Source organism: Balaenoptera ricei, chromosome 3 (genome assembly GCF_028023285.1).
Source record: "Balaenoptera ricei isolate mBalRic1 chromosome 3, mBalRic1.hap2, whole genome shotgun sequence".
Lineage (NCBI taxonomy): Eukaryota > Metazoa > Chordata > Mammalia > Artiodactyla > Balaenopteridae > Balaenoptera > Balaenoptera ricei.
Window position 1 is genome coordinate 50,044,391 of NC_082641.1, and position 21,915 is coordinate 50,066,305.

A 21,915-nucleotide genomic window follows, 5' to 3' on the forward strand; every position below is an offset into this window, starting at 1 on the left:
TATTGATTCCTTCTAGTGTAGTTTTCATTTCAGTTATTGTATTGGTCATCTCTGTTTGTTTGTTCTTTAATTCTTCTAGGTCTTTGTTAAACATTTCTTGCATCTTCTCGATCTTTGCCTCCATTCTTTTTCCGAGGTCCTGGATCATCTTCACTATCATTATTCTGAATTCTTTTTCTGGAAGGTTGCCTATCTCCACTTCATTTAGTTGTTTTTCTGGGTTTTTTTCTTGTTCTTTCATCTGGTACATAGCCTTCTGCCTTTTCATCTTGTCTATCTTTCTGTGAATGTGGTTTTTGTTTCACAGGCTGCAGGATTGTAGTTCTTCTTGCTTCTGCTGTCTGCCCTCTGGTTGATGAGGCTATCTAAGAGGCTTGTGCAGGTTTCCTGATGGGAGGGAATGGTGATAGGTAACGCTCCCCACTATATATATATATATATATTTTTTTTTGTTTGTTTGTTTGTTTGTTTTGTTTTGTTAAAGAAGTTTATTTATTTATTTATTATTTATATTTGGCTTCGTTGGGTCTTTGTTTCTGTGCGAGAGCTTTCTCCAGTTGCAGCCAGCAGGGGCCACTCTTCATTGCAGTGCGTGGGCCTCTCACTCTCGTGGCCTCTCTTGTTGTGGAGCACAAGCTCCAGACGCACAGGCCCAGTAGTTGTGGCTCACGGGCCCAGCTGCTCTGCGGCATGTGGGATCTTCCCACACCAGGCCTAAAACCCATGTCCCCTGCATTGGCAGGCAGACTCTCAACCACTCAGCCACTAGGGAAGCCCCCCCCCCCCACTCTATATTTTTAAGTGATGTTCTTATAGTCAAGCATGTCAGTGTGTTTGCTGTTGAAGCACTATGTCTTCTCTCTTAAGTGGAATCCCCAGTCTGCTCTTTTCAACACTGAGGCACTCAGTAAAGGAAAGTGGGCTGTCATCATTTGACCTTTTGTTCTGACCATCTGTACAGCATTTCCGATAGACCGTCAAAATCACAAGTTGGGGTTTTATTTTCTGTACTTTTCTTAAAGTGCCAAGGTATCCATATTAGTGTGAGGGCCTAAATAGTGTTCATGCTGGGGTTCAGACATTTTTGGCCATGCCAGATTTGACTCTTAGAGGATGAACTTGTCAGTGATCTATCTGCAGCAATGTCCATCTCAAGGCAAGAGAGCAGAGGAGTTCAGGTTTGGGTCAAGGACAGCAAGCCAGCATGAGAGGAGCTGGGCAATTCTGATCATCATTCATATCATCTTCCTGGGTCTAAGTAAAACCAGTCTGGGAGTGAATATGAAAATGCTGCTTGGGAGAAATGGCTGTCAGATGTTAGCCTTACAAGGAAACTCAGTTTGGGGAGAGTTGTGACAGAATGTAGTGTATGAGTGGGGAAGAAGGTCCCTTTCTGCTTTGGTGAAGAACACAGCAGGGCCTGGTCACACTGCAGTCTTCAGTGCAGCAGCCCCTGCATCTTCCTGGCAGCCTCCACAGGGGACAGCACAGGCATTGGCTTCCCACTGAGGCACTGGAGGAGAGGAGATGAGGAAACTGTACAGATGGAGAGACCTGTACTACACACTCCCCTATTATTGAGATGACAGTATAAGGTGTGAAGGGAAGGTGGTTTTGGGTGTATAAAAATGTCCATTAGAAGTGCAACTGGTGTTGTGATCTGAGACTCCTTTGGCCTGGGCAATGGGGAAAGGATAGGCAGCAGAAGAGTGAAGACCATGAACGCCCTAGAAGTTGTCAGAACGTGATTGTCCTCACAAAGGAACAAAACTGACCTCTACTTGTTCAATCATCTTTAATTGAGCTTCACAAGTTATTTCCTATTTTCCCCTCTTAAATTTACTTTCTAAATAGTTTGAACTGCCTATTATTATCATTCCTTCCCACCCCCAGAATAAAGCATACCCATTATCTTAATATGGCATACCTTCCAATAACACTGTTCCCAAGTTAGCACATCATCATAGAGATACATCTCTCATGATATATTGGTAGACAGAAACATTTATGAAATGAATAGAAATTTTATTAAGGCAAATTCAGTGCTGATGAAAAATGGAAAAGTACTTTTCAGTGGAAGTGATGGATGTTAAATGCAGAGTGTGTTTCTGACAAAATCACACCTTATATAGGAGTTTTTCCAATGCATATTTTATAAATGCTTACAAAATGTGGCAAGATGTATTGGAAAATGTACATAATGAGTATTCTTTCTATGTGTAAAGATTCTAGAGAAAAAACTTACTTGGAAGAAAGGGTGAGAACATGTGATGGAGGTAGAATTATGATGATGATAGTGGTCCAGCTGGGGTAACCATTCATCTCTGCCACAGGCTTTGAGAGTCAGACTAGAGGAGATCATGACTGTCTGTATTGATGTCTGCTTCAGCAGTCTGAGGGCTTAGTCTCCCAGTGTCATCACTCCTTTATGACTCACAGTGGATACTTTAATCCATGAATCTAAACATGAGGATGTAAGCAGACCTCATATGGTATCCCAGCTCCATCATGATCTTGAACCAATTATTTCATCTTTCAGAGTGCAACTTTCTATACGGTGTAAATTGGCATGGAGGTACTCAATAATTATTAGTTCTGTCTATTAAATACCTACAAAATCACAGTGGCATATAAAAATAATTATTCATTTTTCAGTCACGGGCCTGTGCATGCCTCTGCTTCAGGGTATGGGTCAAGTTCATATTTGTTCCTTGTAAACTTATTCTGGGATCAGGATGAAGGGCAGAAGCTAACAGGGACATGTTCTTCATTTGGTAGTGGTCAGAAACTTGGAGGGATGAGCAGATACATTCAATGGCTCTTCAAGTCTCTGCCCCCATTCCATTGGCCAAAGCAAACCACATGAACAAATCTAAAATCAGTAGGACGGAGGAGCATTCTCCCTCCATGGAAGTGAATATTTGCTAAATAATAATTTAATCTACCACACTTCCCTTCTTCCCTTTTAAAGCTTTAAAAAATATGTTTCCAGCCTGTTCTAAATCTAGTTCAAAGTCTAACACAAATGTAGCAGGCTCTACATAAAATAGTGCTTCCTCTTTATTGTTGTAAAATAAAACCTTTATTAGAGAGATTATATTTTACTCACTTCATTTATGATGCCATTCTAATAATTTATGTTGACAGTTGCAATTTTTGTTCTATTTAATCTAGGCTAACTGGCCTGGTTACTGACTGAGGATTATACCTGTGCCACCCCATATGGTAGCCACAAGTTCCATGTAGCTATTTAAATTTGGGTGAAATTCAAAAATTTAGTTCTTCATTCACACTAGCTACATTTCAAGTGCTCAATAACTACATGTGGCTAGTAACTACCATGTAGGGTAGCACAGAAATAGGACATTTTCATCATCACAGAAAGTTCTATCAGACAGCATTGGGTTAGGTAAAACAATAACAACCATAATGACTTTCATTTATCTAGCACTGAACACGTGCCAGGCACCTTGCTATGTGTGTTGCATGCCTCAAGTTCATCCTTGTGACCATCCTGTGAGATCACTACTCTTATTCTCATTTTTCTAATGAAGAAACTGATGCTTAGTGATGCTAAAAATAAGAGCAAGCTTGCCAGTGGGTAGTAACTGGCAGTGTCATGTCTATTTGACTCCACAGCTCTGTCTCTGAGCCATTAAAATGCTCAGTTTTCTAGTTTCAGGCCATCTCAAGAACAGATACTATGATGTCTAGCAGAGCAATGGCAGGGGCAGGGTGCTTAGTCCCAGGTGCCATCTGGGATGATTAGAGGGTAGATCAGGAACTGGCTGATTGAGTAGCACACTAGTGGTTTCCAGAACCCATAGCTGGAATGAGGAGATGACTGTGGTTAAAGCTGGTCCAACGGTTCCCTGAAAGATCTGCTGCCTCTTCAGACAAAACACTTCATGATTCTGCCTGATTCTGCCTCAGTAACTCCTGTTCAGTTAAGTCATCTGTGCTTTTTTCTGCAGAGGGACCTTAGCAGGAGTACCCTTTTGGAGGAGTTAAGTGCATTTGAGGAGAATATGAACATTATGTTTTCCCCAGCCATCTCCTCATTATCCTGGTTATGGTGAGATCTTGGAGGCAGCATGGTAATGAGTGGCCTGAAGTTGTTGTCTGAAGGACCGTTTCTGTGATTTTATCATTTTGAGAAGATTAGGGACAATATATTCTGGTATGACAAACATGCAAGTTATGGTACTAAAGAAAAATGGATATTAGCTGTTCTCTTTTACTACTCTTCCAAGAAGAAAATACCTTTGTTACTCAAACATACAGTAGCAGACTGCTAGTTGTTTAATGGAAATAATAGGCTAAGAGGAAAAAATACTGGAGAAGCCTGGAAATTTAGCTAGATTTACATTGGAAAGAAACAAGTTACTGGCAGAAGGCAGTAGAATAGATAATGGAAAATGAAAGAAGAGATTCTCCTGAGGCTAGGGCTTGGGGGATATTTGGGAGTTTGTAAAAATGGAAGAAAGAAATGGGAGAGTACCTATTGTGAATGAACAAAATTGAGAGAAGAAGTGGGGAAAGGGAATTTTAAGAAAAGTATGTTATAAATGGAATACTACTTTGGTGATTTCAGTAGAGCTATAATTAGTTTTTTTTTTTTTTCCCCCAGCTCTCAGGACTATTCTTTCCTTGAGCGCAAGACCATGCTAAGAATGGGCCACTGAAGCAGTTGAGCTTTATATAAGAAAACTGGCATTTGACATAAATTACAGTTTCAGTAGGAAGAGGTGGGTTAGGAGCTAGAGACTTATATTAACAGAGTTATATTTCTCATTGGAATTTAAGAAAATGAATGTATAGCTATAAAACCTGAGCATCGCTGAGATTATCTAGAGTTTAAATCTAGCAACTGCTCAGTAGCAGTTAACTTTGTTTTTCTACCCCAGCTGACACTGTTATTATATATTCTTTTAAGCATCACCTTTTTTATGCATTGTTTAGTAAGTATGAATTTCAAGCTGAGTTGCAAGCGCTATAGCTCTTCCTTCTATTCTCTGTGATTATTACATTATAACCAATAGTGATTTGTAAAATGCAGGTTAATTGACTATTATACTTGAATTGCATCTGGGAAATCTTTGATGTAGGAGAAAAATCTGTATTGTGAGGGAAAAAAGTGTTCCATGGTCAAACATTTGACATTTCTGTATGCTCTTTTCACTCCGTTTATGGTGTACTTTGATGACTAAAGTTTTTTATCTTGATGAAGTCCAGTTTATCCATTTTTTCTTTTGTTGCCTGTGCTTTTGGTGCTTTTTCTTCAAGCTATAATTATGATGGTTTTTAAAATGATTTGGAGATCTTTTTTTTTAGATTTATTTATTTATTTTTTTATATTTATTTTTGGCTGCCTTGGGTCTTCGTTGCTGCCCGCGGACTTTCTCTAGTTGCAGCGAGCGGGGGCTACTCTTCATTGCGGTGCGTCGGCTTCTCATTGTGGTGGCTTCTCTTGTTGTGGAGCACAGGCTCTAGGCACATGGGCTTCAGTAGTTGTGGCTCGCGGGCCCTAGAGCACAGGCTGAGTAGTTGTGACGCACGGGCTTAGTTGCTCCACGGCATGTGGGATCTTCCCGGACCAGCGATTGAACCCGTGTTCCCTGCATTGGCAGGCGGATTCTTAACCACTGTGCCACCAGGGAAGTCCTTGGAGATCTTATTTTAATACTTTTTTTTTTTCTTTTGCTGTATTTTGAATTGTCAATTAGGTATTTATATTTTTCTTTAGATGTGGAGCCTGGATACCTTTCCTTCCCAAAGCATTGTTATTTGGTTTGGTGTGTGGAAGAACTCTGATTTTGGAGATTTTTTTTACAGTATCTAAGAAAAAATTAGTTCTAAACATTGCTTAAAGGAATAATTGTTTTTGCCAGCATTGAGACTAATTGAATTAAATATGCATAAGAGTAGAAAGCATGGTTTCCCACCCAGGAGGTATAAAGCTACCTTATGATCAAAATTTATTGTGTGGTTATTATGAATATTTATTCTTTTGTCTATGAAATACATAGGCTAAGTATATTTGACTGGATTCAGGCTTATATCTGATCTTTTAATTGATCCATGTAACTTAGGTACTAAGTTTTTTTTACTATAGATTTACTATAGAAGTAATGTTAAATTCCAAGAAAATAAACTCTGTGAGCCATTTTTATTGACAGGCAGGTATTTCTTTTGGATGATTTGTCACAGTTACTTTGAAAATATTTTCAGAAAACTTACCACAAGGCTTGTGTGAAATTAGGGTCTCCTTTATCACTATTTGTGAAATCCCAAGGAGGAAGACCCTAATTGGTATAAAAATTATTCTGGCAGCATTTTCTGTTCACCTGCTGAGAGGACAAGTGGGATGTTCTGATGTCCTGATTAGCACTCTGTGGCCAAGTGTTAATGACTCTGGAAAAGAGCCACTGTGATCCTGGAAAGTGTCCAGTCTCTGAAGCTTATTGATGCTTTCCAGCATGTGAATCCCACCTAAGAGAAGGCTCCTGACCAAAATAGCACAGAAAGTTGGGTCAATCAAATAACCACCATCTTTTGGTAAAGGTCAAATTTACATGTGGAGATTTATGGATCCTGTATCTAAATGAGTACAAGATGTGTAAACCTCCAAAATATTTTTTTCTAGTCTCATCTTTCACACCTGTTTCCCTCTCATTTTTCCTTTTGGCTTATTTATCACCTCCTTAATTCCTTTGTGATTCATTGTCTGGTTAGGGGGTCAGTGGCTCAGGGAATCCAGACCTAAGGGTGGAAAGTTCCCAGGAACCAGGTAGCTGTGAGTCTGACCTGGGCAGGCAAACCAGAGTGCTGTTTCCCTTTCAGAGTTGGGGTCAGGACTGACTGTGTGAGAAATCATTTTGATTGACACAAACTGGGAAAACACAGTTACTACATTACACAAGTTAGAAAGCCCAGAGTCTAGGCACATTGGCAGGAGCCAGAAGACCTACAAAGAGTGAAGGAACAAAAAGTTCACGTAGAAATTTAATTCTGCAATACCTCTTTTAACTGCCTTACCTTTTACAATCCCAAGGCTGCCATTTTATGGTTCAGATTCTAATTAGTTCTTGATTATACCACTTGGATAATCTTTTAAATGGTCTCCACCCTTTCCCTCTCTTTTCTCTTGGATTCATCAGGGCTTTGGGATCAGATTCGTCTTCCCAAAATACCTACTTGAGCCACCCCACTACTGTAGAACCTTCAACAGCTCCCCATAGCTTTCCAGATTAATTATCTATGTTCTTTAGCTTGCCTTTAAGGACTTCCATTCTCACACTTCACACTAGTTTTATCATCTTATCTTTCCTTATTCTTTTATAATTACTTTAAGTGATACCCAAATAGCTGGTTTCTGAATGTGTCTCGTGCATTCCCTCTTCTGAGTAATTTCCATCATTCTCTCTCCCCTTCTTAAGTCAAAAACCTACTGATTCTTTGTCTTTTTTTAACTGCCATCTCTACTGAAGATAAAGTCCCTTCTTTGACCTTTCTTTGTCTTTCATGAATCAGTACTATTGAGTTCTTTTGTGGTGCTTTTTTCATACATCTTTCTTTAAAAAATGATTGATTTACTTTCTCATATACTCTAATTAAACCAGGACTGTTTTATTTATGACAAATTATAAGCAGAGCTCTTAGGACCTAGGAATTTTCAAAAAAGAATTTTAAAGATATTCACCAGGAAGGAAGAAATTTAACCTAGAAAGTATTCAGTTGTAAAAAAACAGTGTTCAGCAAAGAAATTTCTAAACATGTAGGTAATTTAAATAAATATTTACTAAAGAGTAATAATGATGACTAGTTTGGAGGGTTTAAAAAAAAAAGTTGAATGAAAATATGAGACATTCAAAGATATGGAAGATGGAGGGTAAAAGTATTGACTTTGTCAATTCAAACATTCGTGTTAAAGATTTAAGGATAACTACTGGAGGCAGGGAAGTAAAATGATTACTTCTAACCAGCGAATAGAAGAAAAGGGAGTGAAGAAAATGTGACCGATCTGAAGAAGGAAAGAAAGAACAAAAAAGCACCTTCCTCTCCAATAAAAGAATGTTAAATAGAACACATAAGATAAAATGGTAAAAGTAATAAAAATAAATTAGTAAACTAGATAAAAATACAGAATCCTACTATATTCATTTTATACCTATTATATTCATTTTATACCTATTGTATTTTATACCTATGTCAAAAACAAAATGTCATAAAAAGTTTGAAAAGATATACAAGGCAAACATTAATACAAACACTAGTGCAAAGAAAGGTGGAATAGCCAAATTAATATCAGTTGGACTAGACATTAGGACTAAAAAACATTAATAGGAATAAAAAAGGTCCCTATATAATGATAAAAGGAACAATTCACCATGAAGATGTAACAATCTTGAACTTTTAAGCCCTGAACAACATATTTCCAAATTATACAAATTAAAATTGGAAAGAATCACAAAAATTAAATAATTTCATGATGATAATGGGAACTTTTAATAAATGTCTCATTGATAAATCACCTAGAGAAAAAAATAAGAATTAAAAATATTGAACAAAAATTATGATTTATTAGTTAAACTCTGAACCCAACGATTAGAAAAGACACTTTGAAAAATTATGTATAAACCATTTACAGAAATTGATCATGTTCAAGTCTACAAATATAATTACTATTATCATATAGACTATGATCTTTGATGAAAATGCAATAAAATTAAAAATTGATAACAAAATAATACACACATAGATCAATGGAATAGAATAGAGTGCCCAGAAATAAACTCACATAAATATTGTGATTTTTGACAAAGGAGCAAAGGCAACACAATGAAGCAAAGTTAGTCTTTTCAACAAATGGTGTTAGAAAAACCGGACATCCACTTGCAAAAAAATGAATCTAGAAAAGACCTTACACCCTTCACAAAAATTAAAATGGATCATAGAACTAACTGTAAAGTCCAAAACTATAAAACTCTTAGAAGATAACATAGGAGAAAGTCTAGATGACCTTGGGTATGGTGATGACTGTTTAGATGCAACACCAAAGACATGATCCATCAAAGAAATCATTAATAACCTGGACTTTTTTAAAATGAAAACTTCAGCTCTGTGAAAGACACTGTCAAAAGGATGAGATGACAAGCCACAGACTGGGACTAAATATTTGCAAAAGACATACTGGTAAAGGATTGTTATCTTAAATATCTGAAGAATTCTTAAAATTCAACAACAACAACAAAAAACTAACAACTGGGTTAGATAATGGGCAAAAGACCTGAACAGACACCTCACCAAGGAAGATAAGCATATGAAAATATGCTCTGCACTATATGTTGTTAGGGAATTGCAAATTAAAATGGCAATGAGAGACCACTACACACCTACTAGCAGCTTTATTTATAATTGCCCAAACGTGGAAGGAACTGAGATGTATTTCGGTAGGTGAATGGATAAATAAGCTATATTTATGGATATAGTGGATATCCAGATGATAGAATATTATACAGCACTAAAAAGAAATGAGCTATCAAGCCATAAAAAGACTTGGAGGAACCTGAAATGCATATTACAAAGTGAAAGAAGCCAATCTGAAAAGGGTATATACTGTATGATTCCAATTACATGACATTCTGGAAAAGGCAAAACTATGGCGACTGTAAAAAGATCAGTGGTTGCCAGGGGTTGTGGGATAGGGAAGAGTGAATAAGTGGAGCACAGAGGAACTTTAGGACAGTCAAACTATTCTGTGTAATACTATAATGGTGGATACATATCATTATACATTTGTCAAAACCCACAGAATGAACAACACCAATAGTGAACCCTGATGTAAACTGTGGACTTTGGGCGATGATCTGTCAATGCAGGTTCATTGATTATAAGAAATGTAACACTCTGGTGTGGGGTGTTAATAGTGGGGGAGGCTGTGAGTGTGGGGGTTCAGGGTATATGGAAACTCTCTGTACTTTCTGATTAATATTGCTGTTAACCTAAAATTTCTATAAAAATTAAAGCCTTTAAAAAATTGATAACAGAAAGATAGTTAAACAAATTCCACCCTCTATATTTGGAAGCTACTTATGGACTTAAATCTGATTATGAAAATAAATAAAATATAAAATTACTTTTAAAAGATTAATATTACATTATTTTTGAATTATATAAATAATTAGAGAAAACATCAGAAATATTAAGATTGAGAAACAGGTGTAATACAGTGCAAATAAGGGAAAGGGTAAAAGTGTTCTAAAATCCTTATTTTAAGTAGAAAGACTCAAAATGTGCTGTATCATGCTTGATTGAAATGATTTGAAAAATACAGATTAAATGAAGGTTTTGAAAAACTAGAAGAAATTGGCTTTAGATAGGATCAATTAATATTATAAAAATGTAAGTTCTCCCTAAATCAATCTATGAACAGTGCAATTCCAAATTATCAAAAGCTTTTTCTGAAATGTGATGAAGTGACTCTAAAGATTTTCTGTAAGAAAGTACATGTCAGAATGAAAAGGAAGTTTTAAAACTGAGTAAATCTCAGGACCTTTCCAAATATTAAAATGTGTTATATAATGTGATTCTGAGATACTCTGAAGGTAAATTTAAAAAATATGAAAATATATGTGATGAAGATGGCATTTCAAATCAATGAGATAAAGATGGATTATTTAGAAAAAAATAGTGTTGGGAAAATTGTGCAGTTATTTGGAAAATAATGAACCTGGATTCACTGATATAAATTCTAGATAAGCACAGAATTAGACATATACTTACAAATAAAAAACTAACCAGCCAAATAAACTATAAAAGCAATAGTAAGAAACATGAGTTTCTATTTATTTTAACAATATATTTGGGTAGATATCTTCCTAATTGTGAATTGACATGAAATTCAAAACCCATAAAGGAAATTTGGATAATGATGGCCAGTAATAAAAGCGATCAATATTTATTGAGCATTTTCAAGTGCTAGGCAATGTTTTTGGCTCTTTACATTTTCTTTTACTTATTTAATACCCTTAGCCCAATGAGGTATATAGATTTTATTACTATAACTCTTTTATAGGTTTGAAAACTCAGGCAGAGGGAAGTTAAGTAACAGTAAGTAAATGGTGAAGCTGGAATTCTGAACCCAGTCAGGTTGATTTCATACCCTGAGTTCACTCTATGGCACTATACCACACAACACTGCCTTATATAATACAAAAAATGTGCACAGCAAAATTCAGGATAAAATCAAAAGGAAAATGACAAACAGGAAATTGTGAGCAACACCTAAAGACAGTCAGAAACCAGTATGCCTTACACACAATGAACACTTAAAAATAAGAAAAAGACACACCGCTTAATAGAAAAATGTATACATTTCATGATGACATAATTTACACATTGGACTTCCCTGAGGTAACTTCAGTTAGACTGTTTTCTCTAAAGCTATTAACAGGTGAGAGAGACCCAGGAAAGAGTGGGGCCAGAAGGGAAGGAGAGAAAAGAATTCAGTGTGAGGGTTAAGAAAACATATGAAATATCTTCCTGAGTCAGGCAGAATGGGAATCAGATTGGGCCAAGCCAGGTAGAGTCAAGGTAGAGCCAGGCTTTAAAACTGGGGACTTGGGGTACTCTGTTAATTGGGGTTTGTGTGCTGCAGTAAAAGGGAAGTTGCATTTGCTTGCCTTCTCTACCAAGTCATAGGGACCCCTTGTGCTGTGCCCTTGGCTATACCTCTGTGTAGAAAGAGAATAAAGGATTTGCTAGATAGTGTCATTGTGCCTGGGGAGCCCAATTATTTGGGCTATGGATTGTCAGCGATGAGACATGGACCACTACTTTCATGTTTTCACTGCTCCCCCTAAGGCAGTACATGGGCTAGAGGTTCTAAAAGGACATTGCACTAAGAGTGAAGGAAGAGTCTTGTTAAAGTGCTCATTCCTGGCCATCTTTTCCCTGTTTCTGATTCAGTAGGCCTGCAACAGGACACAAGGATCTGCATTTTTAATCAGATCTCTAGGTGATTCTGAGGTGGCTTAGGTGTCTCTGATAGGCGAGAAGGATGGCTGAGTGGGAACAAGTGGCAAGATGGCGTAGGAAATTGTGGGCAATTTTCTATCCTCTCCTGGTTTTCTGCTGCATCTGATTTGCTATGATTGACCTTGCAGGTCAGGGAAGAGTGAGCAGGGCATGGGGAGGGGAGGGGGTAAGGGAGAGGATGAAGGGGTTGGGAGGGTGGGGAGAGTGAGTCCACCAAGGAACTTGCTTGAAATGTGACACAGAATCCTCTCCATATGGGAAGCCCACCCCCTTTACACTAACTGTAGGTAATGGAGGGGAGTCAGTAGAAAGGTAGGGGACAATTTGAGAGGGATAATCTCTTCCAGAATCATGCCTTTTCCTTCTTATCAGTATCTCAGAATTTTCCAGGCCTTAGGAAGAGAAAGTTGATGCAACTTTTGGGCAGATGGCTCAGTATACAGTATATAATGCTATTACCAAGTCTTGTTATGACTGTGGGTTGATTCAAGTAATCACCTCACAGAGGGAAAAATAAGCTTCTACAGAGCTAATCCCGACCCATTTGGGAATTCATAAATGAACCAGAAAATTGTAACTGTGCAAGCGGGATTCCATAGAGGCCATGTTTACATATAAATTTGGCAAAGCCTGAAAAGCACAGAGAATCTCTAGCTCTAATCAGCCCAGTTAAAAATTGTGCCTACTTAAGCTCTAGTATACTAGACCATTTGATCTTTATTTTAATATAACTAAAGACTTTTCAGATTCTACATAGGGCTCAGCTCTATGAATAGGTCCCTAGTGTGCAATTAGTTACTTTTTTTAGTCATTAATTTGAAACCACTTATTGCAGAATTATTTGCTCTCAATTCTTCCTGCCAAGGGTACATATGCACGAAGGTACCTATTGTACTAATTCATATATTGGCTGGAATGATGGAGGGATCTGATGGAATGGCTCCATTCTCAAATTGTGGGCTCCCAACTGGGGGATTCATTCAAAGGTGAGTTTTTCACTATCATACACATTGCAAGATTTTAAAAAGTCTGGAAGTGCAGTGCTTTTACCTGAGAGCAGGAGTGAAAAAGGACCTTAGAAGGTGCTTCTCTGGCAGAGGAGGCTGAGGAGGAAGACAGAGAGAGAAAGCTGCTACTTAGCAGGGTCAACCTGCAAGGCATCTCTCTGCCTGGACGTGAGAAGACCTCGTCCTTACGTTCAGTGGAGTTTACGTATAGCCAAGATATTGGAATAACATCTAGGAAGAAGAACCATACATGTTAAATTATAGCTTGAGCATCATTGGTTTCATGCTCAGAAGGGGAGAAAATTTGGTGATGGAAAATTTGGTAAAGCGTTAGATTGGGCCAGATAGTCGGTAGGATATGGCAAGACCACAGCTGTAGAGGTATGGTGTAATTGTATTAAGATCTGTTTTATTCTCTTTCAGATAGTTCTGGTGCATAGGTTTATTTTTGTTTGTATGTTTTAGAGGTAAAAGTTTGAATTATAACTTGAAGGAATTGCCATAGATTCTTTCCTGAGCTAGAACATCTGGAAGAAAATAGACACATCATTTAAAGATGAAAGAGATGTTGTTCTGGAGTTTGTAGCACCACAGATTGTACTTCTGAAATAACCCTAAATCCAGTGACAACAAAATACTATGTACTATGTTTCCACCTCAATTCTGAGGCAGGAACAACAGGGGATATAGAAAATAATTCCCATAATTGTAATGAATATCATTGAAGCAGCCAATTTTGCAGCCAGCTTTTGAATAACACAGCTATTTTATGAAACTAGAGCTATCTGTAGGATTTAACAAGATTCGTATGTTTATCCGACCCACAGACATATTATCCTCAGTCGTAACATCATCACTCACTGGGGCCCTTGGAGTGACTTAAAATTAGGCGGTGACTAGTGTTCTTCATATATATTTGAAGTAATAGCGTCTGGTTTTGCTGGCTTGTTAGCTAATTGTTTGAGTTGTAGGATCACAAGATTTGTGAAGCATTACAGATTTCTTTGTAATGAAAAAAGTTTAACGAAGGACTGAAAGGCAAATTTGATTTTGTGAACTATATCCAAGGGACAAACCATAGAAGTCAGACTGAATCCTCCTCAGAGCAACATTTCATTTCTTGTATTTTCATCTCCAATTAGCACTTCACATGTTCATTTCCAGTCCTAATTTCAAAGGAAGTTTATCAACATTAAGAATTCATTTAATAATTAATTCATATCGGTGTTAGCAGCAGCCCTACATTTATTAGAGTAGAAGTGTGTAAGTGTTCCAGGTATTTTTGGCCACAGGCATTTTCATAACATTAGATATTCTTTCTGCCCCCCTTTCCTTTCTCCCCTAAGTACTGAAAGACCAAACCTAAAGGACTAAAGCTGTCCATAAGACTTGAGAGAAGTCAGCATCATATCACAAAGATGCGAAAACCAAGAAAAAAAAAGAACCCCTGTCAGTATTCTACAAGCAGAATCTCTTCAACATGTTTACTGTCATGATCACTTTTTCTCTGGCATTTGTGAATTTTGGAAAATTTTGGACGGCTTTAAGAAGAGGGACATTTGGTGTGGTGGAGAGAGCAATGAAGTGAGAGTCATCTTATGTGCCCCTTCCTGGGGAGGATTTGCTCTACTTTCCCAGGTGGTATGACTGGAAGGGGGCTTTTCAGGTGCTGGTAATATTCTGTTTCTTGATTTTTAGTGCTGATTACACAGTGAGTTCATTTTATGGAAATGATTTACATGCTTTTCTGTATGTGTGTGACACTTTAATAAAAAGTTTTAAAAAGTTTGGCCTCTAATATTAAGGGGAAAAATATAGCTGTAGTTTTGAAAACAGCAGCAACAACAAAATCACTCCCATCCTTTTCTCTTGCATCCTGTGCACACCTCCACCGTTGCATTTTCCACATTGTGTTCTAATTATCTGTTACATGACTGTCACCACTATCAGACTGTAAGTATCACTAGTGTAGGGAAGAAAATAGCTTTGCAGAAAATGTCTAGAGCAGTGCCTGGCACTCATTTGGGCTCCCTAGCTGACTGCTTAGTACATCGGTGATTTAATGAAAGGAGAAATGGCTTCTGGTTTTTACTCTGCTCCTGGGTCACTGTGTTATATTGCACAGAAAACCTCTCTAGGTCTACTTGTCATGTAGAGAAACAAGAGATTTCATTACAGAATGGCTAAGACTTTTTCCAGTTTGAAAATATTAAAAATAAAATATAAATGTACCAGAACTATTTTAGAATGTTAAATATATTCTATGGTGATTGAAATTAGTTAAGATAAGGACAACTAAAAAAAACCAAAATGGCAAATAAAAGATAACTTCAAAATATAACCAGGCTTCCAGTTTATGAAAATAAACATCGAGTTACTCTTCTGAGTGTCATATTTCCCAGTTTAAATCAATCGTTCATTTTCTGTAAGAGAAAAGCATTTTATCTAACTTGAATTTGTGATGATGAAGCAAAGATATATAGTAAGGATGCAATTTCTCTCTAAAAAATGTCCTTCTAAACAGGAAGGAAAAATGGAGACTGAATGTATCCTCCCACTTGAAAACTGGACAAAATATATGAAGCAGAGGTTTTCAGACATTGTCTATCAGGCAACGCAGGACACTGATCTCTGAGGGTGGGAAACCCGACAGGGAGACCCTGGAGAAATCATATGGAGAAACCATGTCATTTCTCCAGCTTAGTGCCTGGAACAAGTTCCAGGCTGCAGTGTAGGGAGGAGGAACCCAGCGATCTCAGTAACCGTCATGATTTGAAGAGTTGGAGTTTGGAGTCTGGGGAAGCCAAAGTGGCTCCAGTTCACAGGACAGAGTGCTGGTGAAGAGGGAGCTGGATGGATCTAGAGATCGGTCCTCCTTAGATCTTCATCTGACTACTGCTACATGCATGTGGGAAACTACCCAAGTCTGGGGAAAGAACTAACAAAAAGGAGCAGAGGAAACATTTCATGGAGCTCATACAGAGCTGGGAATAGTTATGTTCCTACCACCTAAGAGTGGAAAATGTCATAATTCACAGGACATCAGAGAAATAAAAGAGTATTCAGATGGATATTGCCTCCGTGGTGGGACAAATGTAGACCTAAACAAGAGCTACTGAATTCTACCTAACAAATCTTAACAGCAAGCCTCAAAGAAAATCAAACTCTTTCCAAATGATATGACTGCATCCCAGAATAAGGCTTGAAAATATGGGAATACAGAAATATCCAGCACTCAACATAGAAAAATTCACCGTGTCTGGCATCCAATAAATATCACCAGGCATACAGAAAAACAGGAAAATATGATCCATATAAGGAGAAAAATCAGATAATAGAAACATGCCCATACGTGACACAGATGATAGAATTAATAACAAAGATGTTGAAATGATTGCTATAAATGTATTTCATATTTTCAAGAAGAACGGGGAAATATTGCATATGTTAAGTAGACATATAGAAAATAAAAGAACCATATAAAATCTCTGGAGATGAAAAGTGGTATGTGTAAGATGAAAAATATGATGGATAGGATAAACAACAGATTGGATATTGAAGAAGGAAAAGATTAGTGAACTTGAAGATTTATCAATGGAAGCTATCCAATATGAAACACAGAAAAAACAAAAAGACCTGAAATAAATGAATAGAACATCAATGAGTCATGGGACTATTTAAAGCAGCCTAATATATGTGCAGGTGGAACCCCTGAGAGAGGAGAGAGTGGTGTTTGATAAGGAGATTACTATGAATATGAATCATCGACCTAAACAGCCACCTCTACAGAATCCCAGTGCTATTTCTTCTAGACAAGGGAAGAATGACCTTCTGACCACCCTCATCTCCCCCCAGAATGGTTCAAAAATCATTGGGGCTACTACTTACACCAAAGACTCAGGGTGCGAGAGCACAGGAGGCAGAGTGGTTTCAAAGGGTGGAGCTGCCACTCCAGTCCAGACTGACCAAGATCCCTCCACCTAGTGCCTCAGAAGTGGGGCTGCTGCAGAGAGCTGTGGCATTGGTGGCCCTGGAAGAGAGCTGTGATGTGGGCAGGACCCACTGCAGACAGCTGTCATGGGCAGCATCCTGCCAAGCTGTGGGGATGACAGTGCCATTCCAGTGGGTCTGCAAGGGAGAGTATCAAGTCAAAGAGGATTATTCTCCAGCCTAATGGAATGGTCTAGTGGAAGTTGCCCTGTTAGGTTTTAGACTTTATAATCTGGCATTCCTTTCTTCTTTCCTGTTTCTCCCTTTTGGAATGGGAATGTCTATCCTATGTCTGTCCCACCACTGTATTTTGGAAGCACATACCTAGTTAGGTTTCAAAGTTTCACAACTGGAGAGGAATTTTACCTTAGGATAAATCAAACCTCGAGTCTTGCCCGTATCTGATTTAGATGATATTTATTTATTTATTTTTAAATTTTAATTTATTTATTTATTTTTGGCTGTGTTGGGTCTTCGTTGCTGTGCACGGGCTTTCTCTAGTTGTGGCAAGTGAGGGCTACCCTTCGTTGTGGTGCGCGGGCTTCTCATTGCGGTGGCTTCTCTTGTTGCGGAGCACGGGCTCTAGGCTTGTGGGCTTCAGTAGTTGTGGCTCGTGGGCTCTAGAGCTCAGGCTCAGTAGTTGTGGCGCACGGACTTAGTTGCTCCGTGGCATGTGGTATCTTCCCGGACCTGGGCTTGAACTCGTGTCCCCTGCATTGGCAGGCGGATTCTTAACCACTGTGCAACCAGGGAAGTCCCCTGATTTAGATGCTATTTAGATGAGACTTTGGACTTTAGACTTAGAGTTGATGCTGGGACAAGTTAAGACTTTTGAGGTTGTTGGGGTGAAATAAATGTATTTTGCTTGTGAGGAGGACATAAATTCTGGGGGACCAAGGCTGGAATGCTATGGACTGAATATATGTGTCCCCCCAGATTCCTATGTTAAAGCTTACTTCCCAATGTGATGGTAATAGGAGGTGGGAGCTTTGGGAGGTTATTAGGTCATGAGGGTAGAGCTTTCACGAAGGAAATTAGTGGCCTTATAAAGAGACCCCAGAGAGCTTTCTCATCCCTCCTGCCATGTGAGGACACAGCAAGAAGACAGCTGTCTATACCAGGAAGTGTGTTCTTACCAGACACTGAATCTGCTGTCATCTTGATCTTAGACTTTCTAGCCTTCAGAACTGTGGGACAAAAATATTTGTTGTTTAAGCCACCCAGTCTATGGTATTTATTTTTATTTTTATATAAGCCTCAACGGCTGAAGACATCATCCCTTGAACATGGGAAATGAGTCTCCTTCCCATCCTCTGACCTTCTTCCCTCTTCTCCTCCCCCACTGTCTCTGCTCCATAAGGTGATAGTCATTTCCCTGTAGTTGTATTGGCTGGGAGTGGAAAGTATAATTATACTGCTTTTAGCTACCAACCAAGAGGAAAAGACAAAAAATACCCCATCAGTTGGAACTAAGATAATGTTTTTCCTGTGTTTTATAAATGTGTTCTTAAGATACAATTTTTATATATATATATATAAATTAATTATTTTATTATTTATTTATTTTTGGCTGCGTTGGGTCTTCGCTGCTGCACACAGGCTTTCTCTAGTTGCGGCAAATGGCTGCTACTCTTCGTTGCGGTGCGCGGGCTTCTCATTGCGGTGGCTTCTCTTGTTGCGGAGCACGGGCTCTAGGTGCACAGGCTTCAGTAGTTGTGGCACGTGAGCTCAGTAGTTGTGACTTGTGGGCTCTAGAGTGCAGGCTCAGTAGTTGTGGTGCACGGGCTTAGTTGCTCCACGGCATGTGGGATCTTCCAGGACCAGGGCTCGAACCCGTGTCCCCTGCATTGGCAGGTGGATTCTTAACCACTGCGCCACCAGGGAAGTCCCATAAATATGTTTTTAATCCTGTTTCAGTATTAGAAAAACTATGCTTCAGCATCTGACTGTCAAATGTTATCTTATGTGGGGTGGTGTGGTTTCCCCCAGTATTCTGGATTTATTACCTTCCAGGCCCATAATGGGCTGTACTTTTTGGGCACATTGTGGGTAGGTGGGATCATGTGATCAATCCTGGCAAACGAGCTGTGAGAATGAACTGTGCCACTTCTGGGCTGGAACACTGAGCCGATGATGTGAGTTCATTGGATTTTAGGGATGGTGGCTGCTTTATCTGCCGGAGTTCCTGAGTGATGATGAGTAATCCCTCTGTGCCTAACTGTGGTTGGACATATAGTATGAGTCAGAAACTGACCTTTGTTTATTTTAAGCCACTAAATCTTCCTTCCACAAAAAAAGGGTATTTGTAAGATCGTTATGTTTCCATAAAATATTTTTTTAATGTGAATATTTTAATAACTAAAAATGGTAGAGAAAATTTATAGCTTTAATTAAGTATTTTTTTAAAAAGATGTAGTAGAGTCGTAATATAGAAAACACATTGGCTTTAGGGTCAGACTAGGGTCAAGTCAGTTTTGCCACCTTAAGTTCAAGGCAGATAGTTCTCTGAGCTCCTCAGATGAAGAGGATATACCTATGTCTGAATTGGTGTGATTTTTAAGCAAGACCATATATAAATTACCTGGCACAAGAAACAGAGTAACTATCATTTATTTAGTACTTAATGCATACCAGGCACTGGTCTAAACTTTATACCTAGTGCTATGGACTGACTTGCAGTCCCTCAAAATTCATATGTTGAGGCCCTAACCGGCCGTGTGACTGTATTTGGAGATGGGGTCTTTAGGACCCCATCAGGGTTAGAAGAGGTCATGAGGGTGGGGCCCTCATGATGGGATTAGGAGCTTTATAAGAAGAGGAGGAGAGGTAGATTGTTATCTCCACCATGTGAGGACTTAGTGAAAAGGAGGGTATCTGAAGCCAGGAAGAGGGCTGTCACCAGGAACTAAACCCTACTGGAACCTTGAGCTTGGACTTTCTTGACTCCCGAACTATGAGAAAATAGTTTAAATTGTTTAAATCACCCAGTCTATGGTGTTTTGTTATAGTGGCTCAAACAGACTAATACACGTATTAATTCATTTAATCATCACAACAGCTCTCTGAAGTAAGTCCCATTATTATTCCCTTTCTACAGATAAAAAAAAAAACTGAGACACAAAGAAGAAAGTGACTTGCCCAGGGTTGCACAGTGATTCCAGCCCATGCAGTCAGACTCCAAACCCATGCTCTTAACCACGGTGCAATGTACGAGAACACAAGTGTAAACTCTCAAAGATAAGCTGTCTGTTAGTGCTGCCAAGCTCACTCTCCAGGAGGAGCACTGGCAGCTCAATGAGGGGCCCTCATGTTTCACATTGTGGCCCCTCAGGGGTACAGAGTGTAGTGTAGCTGGTGTAGTCATTTGTTGCTCGCTTATAATTACAAGGTGGGAAACACTAATAGCTGTGTTGTTTCTGAGCCCAGAGGAGAGGCCTCCATTTGGGAGTGTGGGTTTGGGGGACAGATAGACAAAACACTCAATTTGGCTCCTTAACAATGAGAGAGACCTGAAGAGTCCAAACATGCGTTCCTTGTACCCCAATGTGTGTAGCTGCCGAGCACCCTGAAGCAATGGTGCTCATGACCTTGAAGTCAAAGTTCCCAGGGAAGCACATTTCTGTACCAAGGGGACCCAAGCCTCTTGGGTAATTGTGCATTCAGTGGTTCCTCCATCGTGTCTCTAAATGCAAAGTTGGTCTTTGTGTAGACACAATGCTAATGTCATTCTCTTTCCCCTGCATGCAGAGGACCAGATGGGTTTGTGGTGACTTCAGGACAAGGCTTCAGTGGGAGATTATACCAATCGCCGACTCGTAGGCCTGTGAGCTTGAGTTCTATGTAGGTAAGTCTACAATGTCTTTCATAAACACTAAATTAAATGCAAACATATTTTTATATTGTCATCACTTTGAAGAGATTTATCTTTCAAAGCAAAGAATTATCTCTGACTCTTAAACTCAATTCAGGCTTCACTTAAAGAGTCACTCAATCTAATCCTCAGAAATCAGCCACAAGGCTCCCAAATACTTCAATCTTTTTAATGATGCTTGCTTTAAATTCAAATCCTATTTCTCAATATCTCTTTGAAATAGTTGAGAAGCCCTGCCATTTTTCAATTATTCCTGGGATGTTAAGAGGATTTTGAAGTTATCTATTAATGAACCCTGCTCCCTCTTGTCCCACCCCACAACAGCTCTCCATCGCAGGGAGGAGAGTGAAAACTTACATGACCCTGGATCTGGGGAAGGAGGGTGGACTGAGCAAGGTTGCGATGCTATTGGAGATTGAAATAGAGGGTGTTTTGGTCACAAGCATGCTACCCACAGTTTAGTTCCCTAAGGATAGACGTTTGATATTTGAATTTGGAACAAATATAAGAAAATGGGCAAGAGACCCCCATTTACTGAGCACTCACAACATACAAGGTGTCAGGCTAGGTACACTGCAGTGTATCATTAAATCTTTATAATAATCCCATGAGTAAGTGCTATGATTACTCACCATTGAAAGGTGAGTAAATGGAGGCTTAGATAACTTGCTAACTTAGAAGGGGTGAGGTTGCCAAGCTAGTGGCATAGCCAGGATTTGAAACCAAGTATGTCTGAGCCCAGCAACTTAGTTTTTAGCCTCATGCAATGCTCCATTTATTCAACATCGATTATTGAGGGTAATCAAAGAGAGGCGTCAGAAGAAAGCATTTTCTCACTTCTGTATGCAAAAGATAACAAGATCCTCAACTTTCAACATTGATTCAGCAAACATTTCCTAAGGCCCTGTGGTATGTGGGGTGCTCTGGTAGGGGTGGTGTACCAGGGGCACCATGTCATGGACGTGCTGCTGGGGCACTGGCATTTTCAGACATGGACTCTAGTGGAAC

General features: G+C 38.9%; 1 protein-coding gene across 4 annotated transcripts in view; it reads left to right on the plus strand.

Annotated features, from left to right (window-relative positions):
• Window positions 1–21,915, plus strand: part of IPO11 (importin 11) — a 487,981-nt gene that overhangs the window by 397,015 nt on the left and 69,051 nt on the right. For 2 of the 4 annotated variants that reach the window (XM_059916450.1, XM_059916452.1), the window contains exon 31: window positions 20,784–20,880. In XM_059916450.1, coding sequence (XP_059772433.1) covers window positions 20,784–20,855 — 72 coding nt within the window. In that variant the 3' untranslated portion in view covers window positions 20,856–20,880. Of the gene's footprint in view, window positions 1–20,783; window positions 20,881–21,915 lie in introns of those variants that run through there. The other 2 variants (XR_009502321.1, XM_059916451.1) reach the window with 2 other exon arrangements.